A 24,670-nucleotide genomic window follows, 5' to 3' on the forward strand; every position below is an offset into this window, starting at 1 on the left:
CACTCAAAGAGTCTATTTTTGTTTTCGCTGAAAAAGTTGGGGGCAGGGATAGGAGGGGGATTGATATACAGAGAGATAGATAGATAGATCGATAGAGGGAGAGAGAGAGAGTGTGTGTTAGTGTGTGTGTTTTATCCAGACATACGTTGCAATTCTGTTGAAATCACATCAAATATCACAGTAAATTGTGACATTTTTGTTATAGCGTTAAAGCTTGCATACCATCCAGCCATGGTGGAATGCACAATATATTATCCGATGTCTATTTGTATTTTCATAGGGAGCCACAACCCTGCCATACATACTTAGGCTTTTATTGCAACATGCGATGCTTGATTATAATATGCGGGAGAATATATTCAATTGTTTAGATCCAGTTAGCCACCATACATGTTGAGCTAGGGTATTTTTTTTTCTTTTTGTGTGGTACATGTATTCCTATTCGGATGTTATGAGGCCTTGCGTCTACAATAGCGTAGTCCATTACTCTACGCCATGGCTGTCCTTGCTTTGAACCAGTGAAGAAGATCGCTCGTGACATTTCGAATGAGTCGGTACAATTCAATATCTGCCTGTGTGATATAACCTTGTCTATCTTTGTGTTATGGTGATTTCCTGGAGTAGGCTGGTGTCTTATGCGTTCAGGGATATTTTGCCTCCGAAGTGATAAGAAAAGGTTGTGATAACGCACAGGTGAACTAGTGCACAGTGAATGACATTGCTAGAATCACTGTGCTGAATGGCAGCATCTCCACTCAAAATATCATGGCATAGGGCAGTTACAAAAAAAGAAATCATATTTTGTCCTGTGTAGCATCACTTATGGATAACATACATTGTGGCTTTTGATTGAGGCTAAAGTTTAGGCTTGTGCATGTAGATAAATTTGGTACGCTGTATTTTACTTTACTATGGATTCATCATTATTGTCATGCCCAGCTGATGAAGAAGATTTTTGTATCAGTCACAAAACATGTGAAATGTTTTTCTACAGAATTTAGTTCACTATGTTAAAACACTCTCAACCAATGAGAAAAGTGCTTTCACTTTGAGACTGCTAATTTCATATAGAATTTTGGCTAATGGAAAAAGAAATTTTGGAATGTTAGATATGAATATTGCCATTATAATACGTTTTGCTTTTGTGCACTAAGAATTGGTTTCAAAAGGGCTAAGTATATTTTAATTGCATTATAGTGATGTTTTGTTTTGTTTTGTTTGTTTGTTTTTTAATGGGAGATATGTAATGGACTGCAGCACGATGCCAAAATGACTATGGAAGGAAATGTCAGCAAAACGAGATAGATCAGTGCAATATCCATTTAAAGACACTATCCCTGTAAGATTAGACTTTGATGATCAGAGCTGAAATGGAACACCCAAGTCAACAATTATGCATGGATATATCATCTCATTGAGTATAAAGTAAAGGGATGAATTTTGCATGTCTGATAGTGATTATATTACTGCTGGAGCAGGTTGGATTACTATTTATGAATGTCAATTGGTAATATCAACCTCTTTTTGATAGTAGAAAACCTCTACAAAAAAAAAAATAGATTAAAAAGAAATCTTACACTACTTACATTGATGCCTTGAACAGTTATAGCCTGCATATCACTTACACTGACCTGTAGTTAGCATAACTGTACACAATATATATGGTCATAAATGACAACATAAACAAAACAAAAACAAACCACTCCTCCATTACCATTTGCCAACCTGTCTATAAACAAGGCACTCAAATTTAGATGTGTTGTTCCTTAGATAGTTACCGGTAAAGTTTCCATTATGATTCTTATCCATCATAAGGCAAAAAAAAAAAAAATTGTTGCATTGGCGTAACCCGCCCGACCCTAAAAATCCCGCCGACCCCATGTTTTTTTATTATTTTTTTTGCCATCGATATCAAATATCTTGTTGATTGCGATCGCGATCGCACAAACCCGGAAGTGGAAACGGCTCTGGGGATATCGGATGTACGAGGGAGAGATCTAGCGCCTCGCATAAGCCTTCCTTGGTCAGTACGTCATCTGTTTCCAACACGGACACGTACTCTAACAAGATTTATTCAGTGTATACGTAGCATTCAGACTGCGATGTATTGTGCACAGTTTTGCCATAGGTTTCTTGTGTGGAGAACTTACACGAATCTGTATATGTGGGACTGTAATAGAGATCGCCGTGTGCGATGAAAAGATCGTACATATGGGTCAATTTGCATCTATCTTATCTAAGTCAAAATAGTAAAATATGAAGTGAAAACATTCAGGATAGGGATTTCAACATCTTTAAATTCTGTGAAGGGGTATAATTCCAGTAATATCGGCCTCATAAATGATTTGTAGAATAGATGAACACAGCACATTCGGTGCAGCAGTTGTAACTGTTTACTGAGCTGAGCACGAGTTTTACACGTAAAATGCAGGTAGCAAAAAAAAAAAAAAATCCGCCCGACCGACCCTATTTGAAAATCTCATGTTACGCCAATGCAACATTTTTTTTTTTTGGGCCTAAGGAACCTAGAAAATGCATCAAGAATTCACAGGATATATCAGATCCTGCAAATGAATACTCAACATTGCTCACAGTTTTCAATCCATCCATATACTGTAGCTTTATGCCTCAGTCACATATAAACACGGATGCTCAAGGATCTACACGGTGATCTGGGGACGTCCGGGAAGATCCAGGGAGATCCGGGATTTTGGTATGACTGTACACACGGTATGAACACGGCAGCTACACGGATAAGGCCGGAAGAGCGCGGCATCTACACGGACAAACACGGCATCTACACGGATCAACACGGCAGCTACACGGCAGCCATACGGACCACCCCGGATTGCTCTGCCAACACGGCAGTCCCCGGATGACGCCGGATGTTTTTGACCTCCAAAAGTTGCCGTGTTGGCCTCCCGGCGTCAACACGGATCTCTCCCCGGATCAGATCCGGGGTGGTCCGGGGTGATCCGGGATGTCTATGTGACTGGGGCATTAGCTTCAGCTTATATTAGACTCTAATCTAGTCTGCTATGGGATGTCCCCCCTGATAGATGAGCTACAAATGACTGGAAAAGGTTACAATGGGGACATACGGCCTTTTAATAGTGATGATGGCAGTTACACTGAGACGCATGAAGGGCAACAGTCTGTTTCTTGTACTGGTCAAACAACATCATTTTATACATACAGGGCATGTTATGATCAAATGCATATCATTATGTTTTTTTATGTTACACTGCATATTTCCAGCATACATGTAATACTTTTCATTGATTAAAGTTTCTGCCAATAGGCAGAGTGACACAAACTTGTCAGATTTGTTCTCCACTGGTGGTAATGTTTCCAAATCATTTTTTTTTTTGAAGTTGCATTTGTCTTTTCCCCGTTATGAATGAAGACTTCAGAATACAGTATCTGCCTCTTCTGATTTGAAAGTTATTTTGATAGTACTTCGGAATAAGTCAAGTAGAGAAACGACTAAATTTGTCTATGTAACATAAATCTGAAGTTAAAACTGCTTTCCTCCCCCCAACCCCCCCCCCAAACTCTTAACCTTTTTTTGACAAATTAATCTGTCTCATTTTTCTAATTGATATAAAGAAAGGCTTATTATCTTTCTCTAGCCAGTTTTTATAGATAAGTAATTAGGATGTAATCGTCATGTACAACCGTGTAAATGTTCAATTCTGGTATGCTGTGTATGTTGTCTTGGAATGATGAAGGAAAGATCTTTATTAATGAAACAGAATTTATTAATCTTGAAGTTGACTGCCGAGGAAACATGAATGATGGGTAAGGTTAAGCCTGTTTGGGGGGGGGGGGGAAACTAAAATATGGATATTTTGATCATGGTTTAATTGGTTGTCAAGCTGTAATTGGGAAATATTTATCAGCATGATTTAGACGTCTCAGTGTCAAGGAGAGGAATCAAGGAGAACAAATTAGAATTGAAAGAGAAAAAAGGAGGAGAGCCAATTATGAAATGAGAAAGTTAATGAAGCAATTAATTACTCATATTTTGGATAAGTCAAGTATGTGATTTTGATGCTGAATTTCATGCAGCAGTGTCAAGTTCATGGTGCATGCAGTTTAATCTGTCTCAATCAGGGAGACATTTATGTAAATGACTCACCTCATTAAACCTTTGCCTCCCAAGACAAAGATGTGGTCATGTTTTGCCCTGCGAGACTTAAAGGGGATTTGCCGAGTTAAGGAAGACTTTTGTTGATATTATTGAGCTGTAAATACACACATCGATGAAATACATCATTAAAGAGAAAATGAAAAAAAAGAAAGATTAATGCTATTAATGAAATATGTCAAGTACAGTGTACATAAATTCTAATATTTTTGATAATTCTGATTTTGTTGCATGACTTCCACCCGTTCTGATTACTCTTCACAATTAAATGCAAAATACAAGTTAAGCTAGCAGTCAATTACATCTGTCATTGCATACAGACTGCTGAGACAATCACCCATGTATATAGGGTGGCTCAACAAGAACGGAACACCTAAGATCTTACATTTTACCTATATTATTGCTAATATGTCACTATTTTGCATACTATTGGAAAGGCCATTCCTTTTCCCATATAATGACACCAAGTTCTTAAATTTTGATTAATGCGTTATGATTTTAGAACCAATTTTGTCAACCCTTGCAATTTTCAAAATGTAATCATTTTGCACTCTCAGAGATACCGAAACAGGGAGAATTCGGCTTTTCGTAGAACCAGTTACGTACACAGTGTGTAGAATGTGGTTGTCATTGTCCGTTACCATTGTGAATGAGACGACCTGACAACAATAACACCGTCCGCCCCACATTCCGCACATTGTGAACGCTACTGGTTCTATGGCAAGCCGAATTCTCACTGGTTTCGGTATATCTGAGAGTGCAAAATGATCACATTTTGAAAATTGCAAGGGTTGACAAAAATATTTCTAAAATCATAACGCATTAACCAAAATTTAAGAACTTGGTGTCATTATATGGGAAAAGGAATGGCCTTTCCATAGTATGCAAAATAGTGACATATTAGCAACAATATTGCTGAAATTAAAGATCTTATGTGTTCCGTTCTTTTTGGGCCACCCTGTATAGGAGAGTGTATTATATCACTGGACGCTTATTTTATGTTGCTCTGATTTCTGTACTCAAAGGATGAAATTTTGCACAAAAGTAACCATAGCTATTTTCAAAGTCCTGAAAATTATAAAGTTGGAAAAGTATGTTAATTATCCACTCTGAATTTTGGAAAATATTCTTCAGATTAACCCCTCTACAAAAACTTATCTTTTATCACAGTGCAAAATTACATCATAATTCTAGACATGATTTTTGTAATGAAGTAATCAATTTTTTTCATATATTATTCATGCACCGGAATCACTATCCATATACCCACGATTTACCATGTAAACACATTTATACCAAGCGGACGACATAGAGAAAAATGGCAAATGAGGCTCAAATCTTGTCTTGTTTGTATGGTAAAAGGTCTAACATGAACATTTCAAACAAATTACATGATAAATCTTGTGATAAATCAACATCTTCTAAATTTTAGGTCAAATATAAATTTCTTAGCATTTCTACATTTTTGTTTCGAAGTTTTGGCGATTTCAACCCATACAATGCTCAGTGAGGGTAGTCTGCCAAGTCTTAATGCATATTGAATGTCATTATAACACAGAGATGACCACATCCGGAATTTCCATGCTGTTTGGTATTACCATGTCTGTATATTATTGCAGTGGCAAAACCTTTAATTTACTAGAATATGGTGACATTGCAAATTTTCAAGGTAGCTTGACTGAAAAGGTCAAGTATATACAGAATTTCTTTTAACTGTCATGATAATTGCTAGGTTGCACGTACAAGTGTATGTGGCAAGTTGGATATGAGTAGTTACACATACATTGTGACAGTTGGTTTTGATAAGGGATTAAAGTATTAGCAATGGTATGCAACTTGATACAAACTGGAGAAAAGGTATTATATACCAACCCAGCTGTAGTCTGTAAAGTCAATAGGAGTGTAGGATTGACGAGGAGGGGTTCATACTAAGAAAAGCAGGTTGTTTGTTAACATGTTTAGAATATGTTTCTCACTTGTGGAGCTAGTTGTGCATGAGTTAACCTGTTGAGGATGGACTGATTTTGCTATAGCACGCATTTCCCATAGACATCTGTCCGAGTACTCGCGGGACTCGTCTTCAACGGGTTAAAATGTATTTGAATCATGTTTTACCCTAAATACATTTTGTTAATCATGATTTGTGTACTGCAGTCATGCTTTCCTCAATTTTCTTCATTGCCTAACAGTCCATAAAATCTATTGTAAACAGAGGAATGTTTGCATGCATTTTAATTTCGCAAATTTCGCGAGAGCCAAGATTCGCGAAAGTAAAACGCTCGTGAAAGTTCTTGTCTACACGATACGCATTGAAAGTTAGATTCAGCTCGTGAAAATTTCATGCCGCGAAAAAGGCCGTCGGCTCCAATTCACGAAAATTTCATGCCGCGAAAATATTTTGTTTTACAGTAATCACATTTAGAAGCACATTTCAGAATCGTCACTACAAGCAAGTTCTTTTGTAAGTCTGAAACCGCTCGTGAGTGTAGTTTTGTGTCCTGTTGAGGGGCATATCAAAGATCAGTCTTGAGGGAGAAGGAGGCATTCTTGAGGAATTACATCATTTCTGTCAATATATTTACTAGCTTGTAAGCCGATTATCCTCTCGAAACAGGGTGTACATGTACGCACAGAGATCCCCTTAGAGTAAAGGCGGCACAAAATCTGGGATGAAAGCGGTATCACATTGGGGTTTTTAGGGATTCTGTTGCATCAGGGGGGTGGAAGAAATATACTGTGAGTGTATAGTTTGTTAATTCCCTGGTGGTTTCTTTGACTATTTCTGATAGGATCAGGGATTTCAGAGTGGGCCGCAGATGTGGTTCAGATATCCTTACCTACCATACTCCTCTTTTGAAGCATTAACAGAGATGAAGTTCTTTGTTTCAGTCTCTGCAGATACCTGCAAATGTTGCCAATTTTGTGATGCTAAAAAACATAAACTCTGATGAAATGGCCTGGAAATTTTCCCCTGCGTCAGAAGAGGATGAAATGGAATTGAATGCCATTGGATGAAATTCAGTCATTAGAAGAGGTGGTAGATAACATCTCTTTATTCACTGATACAAAAGAATGAAAATATCCACTCATGTATCTTGAAATCTAGAATCTGAAGATAGAAGAACATGAATAATAACATTTTTTTAATACACATTTGTTCATTCTTATTTTGTAATGCTTTTTTTTTGGGGGGGGGGGGTTGGATTTGATGAGAAGGTAGGAAAGATTTTTTTTGGAGGTTTTTATTTTGGACAATGAAGAGAAAGAAATTAATAAGTAGATACTGGTAGAATAGGGGTACATCTTGAAGTGGGGTGGAGTGATTATTTCAAAACATTTCAGATGCCTAAGAACCTGGAAGGGGATGACTCAGACTGTATGCTGGAAGCAATAATGACCTTGGCATATATAATATTATGCTTCCTGTCTCTTTTTCACTGTTGCAGTGTTGGGTTTGATTTGGGACCGAGAGCAAAATCAATAACAAAGATACGCCTCTCTCTCTCTCTGTCAATGTTCAATCATCTCTAATGAAGCAATGATTACACATGGTCCACCAAACCTGGGTGAGATTGGGGAGTGAGGAAGATGTATAGGAATGCATACTGCATTGATGACATTCATAATGAACTAGTCTTCCTAGACAGGCTGTTTTTTCCTCCCTGCAGGGACATTCCATAAATAGACAACTTTATTCCAATTCAGATGCCTCATAAGGTAAGGTTTGTCGTTGTATCAAATGTGCACCTCCATAGTAATGTTGTAATTGTTTTCTGTCCCAAGTTGATATCGATAGATAGATAACTGTTGTTAATTAGTGAAATAAAGAAGTCAGCTACCAAAATGATGTAATTCAAGGATATCTTTTTAAATGGAATGATGAGAGGATAATAGATGATAAAATGCATTGCCAGTCACAACACACTCAATGTAATGACAGTCAATTCAATTTTGATTGAAAACAGTGTATGATAATAGACGGCTGCTGAATAGAATGTAATACTTTATCTCTCCTTTTGCCATTAGTCGCCATGGCATCTTTGAGTTGTTGTTTTTTCTGTATATTACCAAGAAACAGAAGGACACTGGCTGTCTTTTTTTAGTGGAAAGTTTGCTATTTTTGTTCACCATCAACCAATGACGTCACAGCATCGACCATCCCAGTCAGTCTTGTCCTTGCCCAGAGTACAGTCTAAGCTGCCAGGGGGGGTTATTTCTCCAGGGTTCAAAGTATCAAGCATGTAGGGAATAACACCAATGCAAAAGTGGAAGGATGCTCCGCCTTAATGAACCCTTTCTCAGCCAGGGACTTTGGACAGTGTGTACAATGCTATGGGCTTTTCTGAGCCAATCAGCACTCACAGCACACAAAGGGTTAATCCATTCACTGTCATGGCAACCTGTTTGAATGCAAAGTCTAGGTTATTTCTCAGGTAATCGTCCTGAAAGAGACAGACATGAAGTAACCATAGAAACAAGTATGCATTTTTTATGAAGTTTGAGTACTGTGCATGCTGTATATTTCATGATATGTTTATTTCCCAAATTTTATAAGTCACATGATGTTTGCAAAATCAACAATTTGCAAAAACAGTGCCTCCTGCAGCAAAAATTAACTGAATAACGAAAATCATTTCCAAGGTGGAAAATCACTACCAAATCTCTCAGAAATCCTTATTTCTCAATCTGTTGCTGATTCTCAGCTGTAAATTCAACACCTTGCAAAATGAGCTTTCAAGTCTTCATTCACAAAATAGTTTGCTTGTGAAATTATGGTGTATAATACGATACAGTCAGTGTGTATGATTATGAATACAGCACTTGGTATAAATGGCGGGTAGTATTCGTGAGAGATCAATATCTCCTGAAGAAGAAGAAAGAAGAAAATATAGGGACCTGTTAGTGTCAGTGCATATTAAGGTTTATTGCTTGATGGGGAGCGACTTTCCTACACTTGTGTTTGGGGCATACTGCGGGTGGTGGGAAAAAAAGCAATTCAAGATTGAGTTTGCCGAATATATGCGAGTTCACCTCGAGGACAGTTCTGATGGATTTGTGCAAATGACGTGTCAGTCCTGCACAGTTCATAGTGGGCCAGGGTGGAAAGAAAGCTGGAGAAATTTGGAAGGAGGGCTGAGGAGAATATATGGAATATATTGAACATATAGAGTATGGAATATGGAATACTAATATATGGAATATATGGAATATGGAATATACAAACTATATGGGATATATGGCATACATGGAATATATGGAATATGTGGAATATATGGAATATGTGGACATGGAATATATTGAAATGAGATAGAGTATAGAGCAAAGGGATGAGAGGAGAGGAGAAAATGGACCAAAGATAAGTTTTAGAGAGAAGAAAATTCAAAGAGAGTCATATCTGAAAAGTGGGAAGGACAAGCAAACACACACACACACACCCACCCCAAAGAAAATCTATGAAGGCGAAGACAGAAAAAGAAATTATAGTCGGATTATATTTATTACAAAATCACAAGACATATAAAACAAATTGTCATCTTAATGTAATTTGTTGCCTTCAAGGTGGGGTATGCCATTTTATTCCTATTAGAGTAAGAAACGAAGACTGGAAATTGAAAAAAAAATAATAGAGACACACAAGCAGGAGATGCAGGTGGTAGAGATCATGAGAGAGAGAGAGAGAAAGGAAGAGACCACAGTATTTTCATTCAGAGAATGAAATTCAATGAAACGTCATTCGCTGTGCACAAGATGCACTCAGCCGGTCACATATCTCAGTTGGAAGTAATGCAATTTGATAAAGTGATAGCAAATACAGCGTCTCCCGAACAGAGGAACGCTCTCAATTATTTCCACAATGCCCTAAATTTCACTCATTTTTTCCCCCTTTCCAGTTTGTATCCAAATTGTTTTTTCTCTTGGGTCAGAGGCGATGTGTGTTTGTTTCATTCGTACCTTGGATTGATCGGAATTCCGTGAGCATCCCTTCATTTGTCAATTCCTCAGCCCCTAGTACCAAGCCATCCTCCGCCGGGGAGTTTATGCGTGATTGATAACCCTGTCATTATGCGTAGATTATCCCAATCACAGCTCTTGTTGGACCAGCAAGGCTGAGTTGACACTGCTAAATGATGTTTGTGCTTTCACTCAAACAGTATAATTGTCTCCATTCGCAACCGTTAATACCATTGATAGAAGGCAAAGGGGGAAACAGCATTCGAAGCGTAATGGGTAGTCTCACATCCAGGATGTTTATCAGACATGAAGTTGTGCGATACTGTATATGCCATGTATTTCACAAGGTTTATATTTTCGTGAATTTTGCAAGTAAGGTGTTATTTGCAAATTCAACAACATGCAAAAATATAAAATCTGATCCAAGTATGAGTGTGACATGCAAGCATCCATTTCTCTTTTCATTACTTGTACTCCATGATCGTGAATTTATCCACTTACGAAATTGTGGGGAAGTATAGATTCGGGAATAATTAGACTCCCTAAATATGTGGTGTATGCAGTATACAGATATCTATAATCTTATTGAAAATAACTTATTTTGTAGTAGTCTGTCAATGGTTATGTCTATCCCTTTGAAACATCAGGTGCAAAAGTAAATATTCATCACCTAGAAACATAATTTTCGAGCAATGTAAATGTGGGCATGATAAAATTTTGCTTTCATTTCCATGATATATATTCCATTGCTGTGTGGTTTGAAAACCACATTTGATTCGCTGCAGGTTCAAATTGAAGCACTAATGCATGTTTTGTCTGAAGAAAGTCAGCTTCGTACCTTTTCCTTCTACTGTTGTACTCTTCCTCTAACTCTATAAGATTGTGCATTCTGTGAACCACACCCGATTTTGAGATAAAGCAACCGTGTCAAGTGACTTTATTTGTCGTAACAACTCATATCCTACACTGCTCTTTTCTTTCATGTGACTAAGGCCATCATCCAGGGTTTAGATTATGGATGTTCTTACGTCGTCGTATAACCTTGTATGACTGTCAGACTGCGTGGTGTTCCTTCTTACAGACCCAGATGTGATGTAATATGTTATCATCGCAGATCCGTGAGGCTCTTTACTTTTGTGTAGGTACGAAGAGTTTTCATGTGACTATGTGCTGACTTAAGTGAGTCAGAAAATTTTTAACCCATTAAGTACGGGGGGGGGGGGGGGGGGGAGGGGGATAAGCAGCATCAAACCATTAGAAATAAAGGGTCATACCGAAAAAAGGTCACTTTTAATGTTAAGGCCAAAAGAAACTTATTTCACTGCTTTCCTTGTAACTTGTAAGATTCAAGTCACAAATAAAGCTGTTTTGTAGCTAATGAATTTGCTAGTGATCTTAACGCTGAATGTTGTGTGGCGTGCTTTTGCAACATTTCTTTAAGATGTGTTGAAAGAATGACAGAATAGATCACAAGCATATAATTGTAGTTCATCTATTTGTCAATTCCTGAAGAAAAACATTTGAAAAACTGAAGACTGAACTTCATGTGTAAAAAAGGGGAAAAGTTGCAAATGCTGGAATTCAGTTTTAGAATCTCGACTTCTATAAAAGTATGCACTTTAGATAATATTGAGCTCTCACTAAATCCAAAAATTTGATTCCAGGCTTGCATAAAAAGTGCAGATAAAAACAAGTAGTGAAGCGTAGTTTCAGGCATTTGAAACTTGACTTGTGCCTTTAACAAGATATAAAGCTCTTGACCCGAGCTCCGCAGGGTTTTTCATAACTACTTCTCGAGCTATAAACTGCATAAATCAAGCGGACAGACAGGATGTCCCGAAAACTGGGTTCGTTCAATCACACATTCTCCTCCGAGGTCTTCTGGAGGCGTCAACAGAGTGTATTGCCCCTGTCTCTCTTTGTCCTGCTTTATCAGAAAGATGTGTTTTGCATCATGATTTGGTGACTTTTTGTACAAAGAGTGGGCCGCATATAACAGACAAGACACCGTATGAATATTTATCGCCTTCCAATACGTGCTCTCTTTCATTTTCATTTTCCTGTGATATGAAAACCAATATTAAAAAAGAAGCTGTTAATTGGAAGAGGAGGCCTTTTTCACAGAGAGATTCAGTGTTGTCTAGAATTTGAAGAAACCTAAATGCCAAGAAATATGTAAGTCATTGTCTTTCCAGCTTGCCATTTCATGATGAATCAGTAGGTATTTGTGATTGCCACTCTTGTTTGAGGCTCACAGCCGTATCTTTTATTTCCTAATTTGAAAGAAAAGTTCTGTATATCTTTATGATAACCTGCTTATAGTGTGTTTGACATTTTGTGTCTACATTTTTTCTTATGGAGACACAATGTAACTTGTTAAGAATGTCTCACGATTGTGCCTTCCAGTATCAAAAAATATATTGAAAAAGATTCAAATATTGATTTTTTATGCCTCCGCCACGAAGTGGTGCCGGAGGCATTATGTTTTCGGGTTGTCCGTCCGTCCGTACGTACGTCCGTACGTCCGTCCGCTTTCGTTTACGCGATAACTTGAGTAATATTTACTGGAATTTTACCAAACTTGGTCCAAGTATGAAGTATGATGGGGCAACGATTTGATAAGATTTTGGGTGAAATCGGCTAAAGGTCAAAGGTCAAAGGTCAAGGTCAAATCATGAAATTGTATCCGTTTACGCGATAACTCAAGACTGTATGGAGCAAATTTCACCAAACTTTGTTGGAGGATGATGTATGATGGGACAATTACTTGATTAGTTTTTCAGTGAAATCGGACAGAGGTCAAAGGTCAAAGATCAAGGTCAAATCCTAAAATTTATCTGTTTATGTGATAACTCAAAACTGGATGAAGCAGCTTTCACCAAACTTGGTTCAAGGATGATGTATGATGGGACAATTAGTTGAGTAGATTCTAGTGACATTGACAAGAGGTCAAAGGTCAAAAGGTCAAGGTCAAATGCTAAAAATGTTGCTATTTCCCCCATATCTATGCAATGCCCGCAGTTATTTTCTTGAAACTTAGTGTAGACATGTACTACTGCGTAAGGATTCTCCAGAGAGAGTTTCATGTCATAAGGTCAAAGGTCAAAAGGTCAAAGGTTAGGTGAAAATGTTGCAATATCACTTTTCTCGCAAATGGTTCAATGTATCTTCATGGAGCATGGTACATATGCATGTACTGACTGGCAGGGATTATCTAGGGAATTTAGGGGTCATGGGTCAATAGTCAGGGGTTCAAAGGTCAAGGTCAACTCCTCAAAATGTTACTACTGTATTTCCCTCATACATGCATACTAGTATATGCAATGATTGCATTATTAGTTTTAAAAGTGTTTAATATATGTACATGTATTACTTGATGGAGATTCTCTGGGAAATTTCCAGCCAGAAGGTCAAAGGTCAAAGGTTAAGGGTCAAAGGTCAGGTTTAAATGGAAAAAAAAATATTTTGTACTGTAATTACACTCTTTCTTCATACCTTGAAAATTATACTCAATGCATAAACTTATAATAAGGTCGGTCAGAAGTCAAGTAAAAATTGTCAATTCCCCAAATATGTGTACCTGCACTCTTTAATAGACAATTATAGCAAACCCAGTTCGTGGAAAGTGAACATTCAAGATATTTCTGACAAACCTGTTATTTCGATATTTTGCCAGTTATGTTAAACTGTCATCACACATTGTCAAGACATTGTACTATACACCTATTGGGAGAATCATGCATTATGGCGGAGGCATCAGTCGCCGTAGCGACATTTCTAGTTTTTCAATATGAAAGCCATGTGAGATGAATTTGTCCTGTATGGAAGGTGTATCTTTCCCATTATTTCCTCCCACTTTTCCTTCTTCTCCCATTCCCTCATCTAATGTCTTTCCTCATCTTCTTTCTCTTTCACCCTCTTCCTTTCTCCACATCCCCTTTACCTCTTCCTCTTTTTCTTCTTTCTTCTTCTCCTTCCCTTACTTTTCCTTCTTCCACCTCTTCATCTTTTCTACCTCCCCTTCTTTGTTCCTATAACCCTCTCTTCTTTCCTCCTTCCTGCTTCGCCTCCCCTTCCTATTTCCCATTCCTATCACCTTTCTCTTCTTCCCCTTCATCTCCCCCTCTTGCTCCTTCCTTCCTCCCCTCTTCTACCTCCTTCCCCATTCCTTCCTTTTCCCTTCCTCCCCTACTCTTTTCTTCTCTCTCCTCCACTTCCCCTTCATCCCCCTTCCACCACTTTCTCCCCCTTCTCTTCCACCTCCCCCTATTTTCAATTTTCAATTTCCATCACCTTCCTGTTTCTTCTCCCCTTCATCTCCCTCCTCTCCCCCCATCCTCCCCTTTATCCCAGTCTCCCCTTTTATCTCAAACTCCTCATCTACCTTCCAACTGACCACTTGACCCATTAGGTGTCCATACCTGATGGTCAGAAGACATTAGTCTCCAATTCCCTTCCACTCCCATCAAAACTCACAATTGCAAATGCAGTCTGCCATTATGTGATGGTCCAATTTCAAATCGAAGGCCAGCTCGATTACGTACTTGTACAAACAGCCACCAAGTAATTTGAGGGAAGAAAAAAGCTACTTTCAACCTTGATATATATATCCCCCTCCAAAGAGAAATAGGCAACTTTACTTCAAAAAAAAAAAAAAAAATAAATAAATAAATAAAAGCAGGAAAGTAAGCATGTTTAGATGGCCCTTTGTTCTCTGTCATAGTTTTTTTTTTCTGTCTTTTATTCTAAAAATAATCAAATAATCTAGTATCATATCTGAAGTAGATATGACCATGGTTTTCATTATGGGTAGCCTTGATCATATTTTTTTTTTAAAGAAATGAAATGGCTTGATTCATATTTTAATCCCTCCTTCATACAAAAGTAACATAGAGAGAGTTGTCAATATTCAAGAGCAAACCAGTGTCAAGGACAAAAGCAGGTGCTAAGCTCCTCAAACTCATGCTTGTGAAACAAACAGTCGTGTATTAATGGCACGGGCGGGCTGGAATATTTTGTTGTTATGCCAAAGAAAATACATGTATGCAGCAGGAGGGGCTAATTTGCACTGATCCGGGGGAGTCGTAGAATATTTCCAGCGACATTCGCGCTTGACAATCCTGACCCGCTACGCATGTTTGATTGCAGCACTCGGCATGCCCGAAGCTTGTCACATGATCCGTCCGAAACCATGGAGCTAAAATTTCGAGAAGAAGATGAGAGAGAAAGAGACAGGCAGAGAGAGAGAGAGACAGAGAGACGGACAAACAGACACAGACAGACATGCAGATGGACAGAAAATGACAGAGATAAGAAATATGGAAGAAAAAATGAGACATTAAAAAAAAAAGAAGGTGTATAGGGAAATATGCAAAGGGGAGAGAGGAGATGAGAGATGGAAATACAAGAGAGATAGAAAGTGATATGAAAGAGAGAAAAAAGAGAGGGAAAGAGAGAAAGAGAGAGATACTATATACGCCATATATTCAGCGAGTCAAATTTTTTGTGAATCTGGACTTCTCGACAATTTTATGAATGGTTAAATTTGAGATTGTGAAGCACAGAACTGAATGGAGAAATGTATGCGTGCACATCACATTCATGTAGGGACCAGAGTTAATGTTTTTTCATGTTTTTAAATTTGGGGATAGCACCGACTCACAAAATCTGCGAAAAATAAAAATCTTGCAAAATACGTGGCATATATACGGTAATGAGAGAAAGAAAGAAGACAGGACTGTGAAAATGAAAATTGAATGGAGCAAACTACAGGCATGGAAAGGGGAGAAAAGAAGTGAAAGAATGCAGAGTTTGGGATATTAGAAGTGAGAGATTTAAGGAAAAATAGGGCTAGAAAGCAATGAAAAAGAGAGAAAGAAGAGAGAGAGGAAGAAAGGGGATGGAAGGAGAGATGCAGAAAGACAAAAGGAAGATAGAGGAGAGAGAGAAAAATGAGAAGTGAAAAAGATGATGGAAGAAAACAAAATGGATTTAGAAAGCAATGATATGATAGGAGGAGAAAACTAGAGACTGAAGGAGAACCTGAAAGACCAAGAGAGAGAGATAGAAAGAGCAATAAATGGGGAGAGAGAGAAGGTAGAAGAGAGATAAAGGTAGGATTAGGGAGGGAAAGAAGAAATAGAGAAAGGAACATGGATGAGTGAGTACAACATCTATCCATCCATCCATCATTAGATGACAAGGAGGAGATTACATCAGATTGCACCCCCACTCTCTCCCCTCCCCCCTTTCCTTTCATTCATAGCCACAGGCATTCTTAGATCATCATCATCACATTTATATTGGTTGAGTGATTGGGGCGTTGGTTTTAGCTTCCATCATGTAACGGGAAAACATTAACAACGACAACACAAACACAAAACCTGTCACTTATTGGCGAGGGCACAATGCCAGTCACATGGTCACTTTCTCCGACTCGGGAACACACAAAAGGTTTCAGTGGTCCATTACAAATTTCATCAATTTTAATTTGATTGTCAGACATGTGATATCAAGTTGCATATTTGTCAGTGTGGAATCAGAACACTGACAGCTCAAAAGGTCTCTTGAATGAGAGCCTTTCTGGTTCCGAGCCAAAAGGCCCGTTCACACACAAGGGAAAAAGTGCGATTTAAAAATCGATTTTCTTATCGCGATCAAAATTTCGAAATTTTTTCCAGTGTGGACAGAAAAATCTCACTAATTACTGCGATCCTTATCGCGATCCAACTCGCACTATTAGTGCGATTTTTCAGAATAATCGCGATTATTTTGCCAAGCGTCGTGTGTGTGAGCGCGATCGAGATTCGGAAATCGGTATTTTTAATCCCATCGTTCGTAGCGCGTGCGAAACTCTATTGGGACTGCGGGGTCAGTCTTCGGTCATGCAAGATTCGCGCATGCGCAGTTTGGCCACTGATCGTTCTTTCCTTGCTGCGAAGTGCGATTTTTCCCTGTGTATGAACGGTCGAAAAAAAAAATCGAAATTTGGATCGCGATTGAAATTTCGATTTTCGTTGTTTGTGAACGGGCCTAGAGATGTCTAATCTGTGTTCAAGCTATCGTATCACCCTCTTCATAACACCTTTTCCTCAGCACAGTCTTTAGTATTTTTTTGTGTTTTTTTTTTTTTTTGTATCCAATCAGTACTGTGATTCAAGATACAAACTGTAAAACAAGGAATGTTCTTGTGGATTTTTATTTCACAATTTTCGCGAGAGCCAAGATTTGTGAAATCAAAATGCACACTAAAGTTCTTGTCTACACTATATTCATTGAATGCCAGTGACAATGTGCAAAAATTACATGCTGCAAAAATATATTCCTCGACAGTATTTGAAATATTCCTTTGTTTACTTCTTCACAAAGAAAAATCTACATGCTCTACAACTCTGCTTGTGATTTTGACGGCCTTATTTCATTTTTCTAATATTTTCAAGTCATCTCACCCAGCGTCTTCCAAAGCCAGTTGTTCTGTTTGTTAAAGTAGATGTGAATGAGCTCAGAAGTCAAAGGGTTGAGAGTGGGTCTTGTTCAATTGAGTGTGGAACTAGGTGTTTAGGGAAAAGCATACTCCGATGGTGACATGAATGTTTCTGTATATATGGCCTCAACAGTGCAGAGCTTTCAGTGTCATTACAGTGCCTCCATACCATGGTCCAATAACTCAATTAGAATTGATGAAACCACTTGTTTGTGTTACCATGTTAGTGTGACGGTGGCTTTGCTCCAAGGACGATCAATAACAATTTCGAGGAGGGGGGGGGGGTGTATGTGGACTGTAAAATGAAATTGGCATTTCTTTGTGCAGAAATCTTTGTCTAGAATAGATGAGTTTCTTGTTTTTTTGTTTATTATAGTTTACAATTGATATTATATTTCACTGGTACCCATTTCTGATCTCAATACACATATGCTTGACTTGCTGTGGTTTTATAAGCAGACCAGATGTGTTTGTTTTTTCTTTCTGGGTTTAATATCAAGAAACCTTGATTTAGTCTTGTTTTTCTGCCCAAAAACAAACAAACAAACAAACAAACAAACAAACAAACTGCATTTGCCATTTTTGCTTGTTGCAGCATTGTTTGATTTCTAAACTTGATGGTGCTCGGTAAGCAGTTAGTTATATCTTATATGCATATGTCATCCTCATCATCATCATCATCATTATCATCATCATCATCATCGTCATCATCGTCATCAGCATCATCATCATCATCACCATCATCGTCATCATCACCATTATCAGGATCCACCAGCATCATGATTGCCATAAACACCAGCACATATATATCATCACAACTATTATCATCGTCTCATTGTCACTGTCCTCAGCACCTGTGTGACAAAAGTTTGTTGCATCATCATTTCTGCCACCTATACCACCACCATCACCATCATCATAATTGATCATCATTTATCATCATCATCAGTCATCATCATTTCATAATTCTCATCGTCAAAAGCACCTTTTCCCATCACCTCCACATACATCATTACCTCTACCACCTGCACCACCACCTGCCAATAGCATCACGCTCATCCTTTGCCACGCCCACCAGCAGTATTACAACTAAAACCACCACTTTCACAATTATCATCATCATCATCATCATTCCACACCCACCAGCAGTATTACAACTAAAACCACCACTTTCACAATTATCATCATCATCATCATCATTGTCATCATTATCATTATCATCATCATAATATTACCATCATCATCATCATCATCATCATTACCAGCATCTTCCCCAGCAAAATCATAATGGCATCACCTCTGTACATGCATCATCATCTCTGTCACGTGCACTAACCACCACCTCCACCATTATCACCTCCATGTGCATCATCATCTTTTATCACCAACAATCATTAACCCGTTGAGGATGAGTCCCGAGTATACTCGGGCAGGTGTCTGTTGGAAATATGTGTTGTAGCAAAAGCAAATCGTCCTCAACGGGTTAACATGTCATTTCATTCTTCCCACACACACCCCATCATCATCATCATCACCATCACTGTCATCATCACCATCATCATTGAGATCATCATCATCATCATCATCATCACCATCACCATCGTCACCATCGTCACCATCGTCACCATCGTCACCATCGTCACCACCGTCACCATCATCACCATCATCACCATCATCATCACCCTCATCATCACTATCATCACCCTCATCACCATCATCACCATCATCATCATAATCGTCACTCTCACCTGTTTCATCCTTCCCACCCTCCGCCATGCTCATTTGCATCGACACCATACCTCATTTCATCATTCCATAATTAACACGATCCCCTGGTCAGACACCAGAGGGTGTGTTCTCTCCGCCCTTCAAACATGACACCCAGGTGCGGAGAATGTGCAGAATGGTGTGCGAATTAAACCGCCATGTGATACCGGGGAAGACTACATGACATCTTCCCCAAGGGCAACTCCCAGTGCTGTTGCTCGCTCCCCATCTCTCTTCCCCCTCCAGCCTTGCAGGGGGCTTAGCTGGGTGATATTGACACTGACTCGTGGGTGCTGTCAAAGCAGACGCACTTTCCATATCATAAATATTGATTTATTCAATCTGATGCAAAAAGGTGAAGGGGGGGGGGGTTCTATAATGCTTGGCATGAGTAGTCTTATGTTTCAGACACATTACTGAATGATCTACATTTTTTTGAAAGAAATGAAAGAAGAATATCAGAAGCAGACAACTTATATTTTACTACATTTTCATTTACTGCACAAAGGGTAATTACATCTTCTTTGACTTCATTTAATTTTATTTCATCATCTGTTCAACTGTAGCTGTTGCTGTTTTTTTTTTTGTGGTTGATGGAGAAGAATGTGGAGACTGCATCATTTTATGTTCATTTAGATAGGACTTGAATGAGTGTGCATATATGTTAGTATGAGGTAAGATGACTAGTCTTTATCTATCAGACCTTTCATTTTGTCCAACAAACCATAGCTGGAGGGATGGTATGAGAAATGCCCTGCACTGTCAATTTCTGAGTGCTAGGCCAAAATATACTGTAATGTTGTAAGGTGAGCTCTCCTTAGTTTGTTTGTATGTATGTATGTATGTTTGTTTGTTTGTTTGTTTGTTTGGCTTTTTTCTTGGGGGGGGGGGAGAGAAGAGATTTATTTTATAGCAAATTCTACATTGTTTTACTTCAGTTATACTTGTGATGAGTTACACTGCCATCAAATGCATGCAGATAGTAGTTGATTTTTGCATGACTCCAGTTGTTATGGAAATAGTGAATCCAGATCGTATTTTAGCTCTTGTGGCATTGGCTGATGTTGAATTCAAAATGTTGTTAAGATTAGCAGCAGCAATAAGATATATTCCTTCAAATCACTCTCTGCTCGAATGTATGGGAGAAATATATTCTCCTTACCTCCAAGATAAAGAGGTATAATGTGACATAGTACACCTGAATTTGTTGATTTATGACATGCAAAGTGAATATCCTGTGTAGAATTACAACTAATCAGATTCTTGTCATAAAACTTTCCTTTCTGCTTTGCCCATATCTGGTGCAAAACAAACTTACTGACTATTACACACACACACACACGCACACACACACACACACACACACACACACACACATATATATATATATATATATATATATACTAAGACAGATGATTAAATGCTACCCATAAACTCATCAATATGAAATATGTACTTGAGGTCTGAGAAGTGAAACCTACCTGATGAAAATCTCCTCCCTCCCCTCTCCATACACACATACACACATTCTGCCAGATGGAGAAAAAAAGACGGAAGGCAAGGGTTGGGTGTCTTACCCCCCCCCCCCCCCCTTTCCGCTCCTGAAATCATTCACCATTATGTCGTATATTGGCCTTGACTTTCAGAGGTGTTAGAATATTCATGCCAAGGTTAGAGAGTGAGTGATGAGGTGCAAAGTATCTTGTTCCACTGATAAACATCCTGAAGGGGTTTGTGGTCTAGTGGTCTTGTGGTTTATTGTGGAGTGGCCTTGGGGTTCAAAACCTGATATGACACAACTTGTCTTCTTGCAAGGTGACTAATCCATTCTTCAGGGGGTGTTATATTCCAAATGAGTTGGTCAGAGTTGATTATGTCAGTGAGGTACAAGAATGGTGGCACCTAGCAAAATGCAGAAACTTGTGTAAATCTACCTCAGCACGTGTACAAATTTTTTTCCAAGTAAAGGAAAATGGCTAATTAAGATTTCAGTAATGAGCAATGACTCTCCTTATTACTTGATTTGATTTTGATTTAATTTGATTTTATCATTTCTTCATTTTCACAAAATAAATATATCTTAAACAATTTTCCAAAATCAATCATACATTGGACAAAGAATTGATATATTATGATGTACCAATCATGGAATATAATATATGTATGTAAGTTGTAGGCATACATGAATGAATGGAAAATCATTCATTATATGATCAAATTATTTGGAACAAAATGCAGTAGACCACCATCATAAGCAGAAGCTTGAATTTGATGACGACCCAAAAAATGTTGGGAATAGATCACTCTTCAATATGTATTTGATGAAAAATACTTTGTGCAGCATTGTGAAAATACTTCCTAACTGTGGAAATCTGACATGGGAAAGCCGTCTCATACAATTTTGTCATGGTGGGGATGCGTAGAAGTAGTGCAGGTACATTCTACATCATTTCCACTTTTCGCATGGAAATGTCAAAGGATTTCATGGTTTGTACATCTCACACTTCTTGTTCTCACTGGAGGATGAGGTAGGCGTTCTTTTTTTTTTTTTTTGAGTCCGGGAGAATCCATCTCGTCTGCATCTCGAAATCTCTAGCACCCGGCAAATTTGTATTTCGGGTTTTGTCTCGGGGGATAAATGTGATTGCAATTACCATGCTGAGTGGCGTCCAAAGTGGTTAGTGAGGCATCACAGGGCTGATGAAGATAGTCAACGTGATAGGAGATATCGGAATATCCAGTGTTCTTCTTTTCCTTTTTCTTTCATCCTCCCCTCTTTTCCACCCCTTTCACTTTCTATTGTCTCTCCTCCATTCTGCTTGTCTTAAAGGCATGATTTACCATTTGTAGATATTTAAAAACCCAGCATTAGTGCTTTAAAATAGTTCTAAAATGTGAGTTAGGGATAGAAACAACCACTGTAAAAGTTTGAATCCATATAATCAATGTGAAGTATTGTTAAATACACAATTTTTAATGTGAATAATAGTTATTGTGAAAATGTTTCCATACTAAACCTTCTATAGTTATGGTTTACTGAGAAAAATATTTATATATATTTTAGACTTCATTGCGAAAATCTTATATGGTACATGTAGATGTTTTGTGATACAACAGACCTACACATATGCGTCAAATGTGATATTTTGAAATTTTTTTATTTTTAAATCATTGCTCCCCAAGGTAATCTTGTAAACAGGACCTTTAACCCATTGAGAATGAGCTGCTTTTGCTATTGCGCACATTTCCCGTAGACGCCTGCCCAAGTATACTTGGGACAAGTTGTCAACAGGTTTACCTTCTCTTTCTCTCTTTCTTTTCTGTCCTTCTCTTTTTATTTTTCTGTCTCTTCTTTCTTTCCACTTCTCATCCCATCTCTCCCTTTCCCATCCCTCTCACCAATCTCTCTTCCTTCTCTTTTTATCTCTCCATCTTCTCTTTTTCTCATCATCTCTCTCTCTCTCCCTCTGTGCTACTTTCTCCAAAGTATAGGGATTCATTAGCAGAGCAAGCATACCGTAAAAATAAAAATGATTGCGCATTTTGCATGACAAGAAACTAGGACAAATATTTAAGTACATAAGTTTTTTTTCTTGCTTGTTATATGTAGCACTATTTTATGTTTCGATTCTGCAAAGAACACGTGGAATTAAAAACACATGCAATTTATCTTATCCAGGCCTAGCGTGAAATATTACTCATGCAGAAATTTCTTCTTTTACAGCACTTATGCCTAAATGCTTTTTGAAATATGTCACGATATTCTGCATATCTTTTTGATGGTGCAGATAAACCCAAAATAAGTGTATTTTTTACATGCGCAGCTGATTATCTGCAAACTTTCTATCTTTGTCGGTTTCAAGTTGTCATTCCAATGAGGAATTTTCCGTAAATTTCTTATTCATTCCCATCCCCCAACTAGGGTCAGTATCGGATGCAGCGAGATTGGAATCTATCTGATTGCCTTGACGAAAATGTGTTCTAGAAATATGACAAGTATTTGCATGTAAGGTTATGACTCCATGAAGTTTATATTTCTGTTATGATATCCTTTCCACTTTCATCCTGCTTCTGCATATCATGAAAGAATTTAGTGATAGCGACACCTAGAAACTAACAGCATCAGCGAGACATCCTCTGGGTGAGAAAAAAGAATAGATGATATCTTGTTTCTCAGAATATGAATGCGTGTGATTATCTATTTCTGTAACGTCGGTTGTTATTTCTGATTTCGTCCACAGGGTCTTCTACGTCTCACACGATTCTCAAGATCTGAAGATCTTCAGCTACATCGCCCGCGATGGCCAGACCAATGTGTTCAAGTGCAATGTTTTCAAGTCTCACAGAAAGGTAAGGGGACACTGCTCCATTCATGAGGGTTTTCAGATGGCAAAATAATCTTGTTTGTAGTCACGTTTGCAAAGCACATTTCATAATCTCTTTTCAGTATTGCAGGCTGTTCAGGTATTGACAAATTTCTTTGTGTAGAATGGAGAGCCTTAGGGAAAAGACACCTTCACATACAAGTTTGTTGTAATTCCATGGCTTGTCAGTCAAACAGGCTGGTGTTAATGGGTCCACATAACTTCCCTTTCTGAGGACTCATATACAGATATGGACCACTCTTCAGGGCATTATTGATATTATTGCCCCGCCACAGAAATCTCACCTCCATGCTATTACCTGAGGAGCTGCAAGGGGCAATAATATCGACAATGCCCCGAACAAAAGCAGTCCATATCTGTTTTATATACCAAATAGTAATGAATGGAATCTCACTTGGTCAATCACAGTTGAGCTAGCCAGGTCACACATAACGTGCAGTGCCATAGGCATTTGCATAGCGATCACATCGGACAAGGATCACCTCTCATACTATGGAAGCCAGGCGTTTATGCATTGTACATACTGTGCACATATCAAAAGAGGGCAGTTCAGTACGAAAGTTTTTTTGCTATTTGCCAGTTTGGGTACTGTGAGGCTGCAGGCATTTGTTGAAGCATATACTGCATTATAGATCCTGTGGTGAACAGCCCAACGTTGACTGGCTCAGTGAATGCAAGAATGTGAACCTATTTCTTTACATTGATGAACTAAAGATCAGGTGGCCAATTACATTGATAAGCCATATATGGAGCAGTGGGTTAGCACCATAATTTTTACCTCCGCCAAGGGAGGAGGTTATGTTTTCGTTACCGTTGTTTGTGTGTTCGTTAGTTAGTTTATTAGTTAGTTTGTCCGTGTGCAAAATAACTCAAAAAGTAGTTAATGGATTTGGATGCAACTTGCAGGAAAGGTTGAGAATGACACAAGTAACA

The 24,670-nt window shown here is 38.3% G+C and overlaps 1 protein-coding gene across 1 annotated transcript in view; it reads left to right on the top strand.

Annotated features, from left to right (window-relative positions):
• Positions 1 to 24,670, top strand: part of LOC140241150 (uncharacterized) — a 150,071-nt gene that overhangs the window by 75,754 nt on the left and 49,647 nt on the right. The window contains exon 6 of the mRNA XM_072320910.1: positions 23,594 to 23,702. Coding sequence (XP_072177011.1) covers positions 23,594 to 23,702 — 109 coding nt within the window. The remainder of the gene's footprint in view (positions 1 to 23,593; positions 23,703 to 24,670) is intronic.

The sequence above is a fragment of the Diadema setosum genome, chromosome 17 (genome assembly GCF_964275005.1).
Source record: "Diadema setosum chromosome 17, eeDiaSeto1, whole genome shotgun sequence".
Taxonomy (NCBI): domain Eukaryota; kingdom Metazoa; phylum Echinodermata; class Echinoidea; order Diadematoida; family Diadematidae; genus Diadema; species Diadema setosum.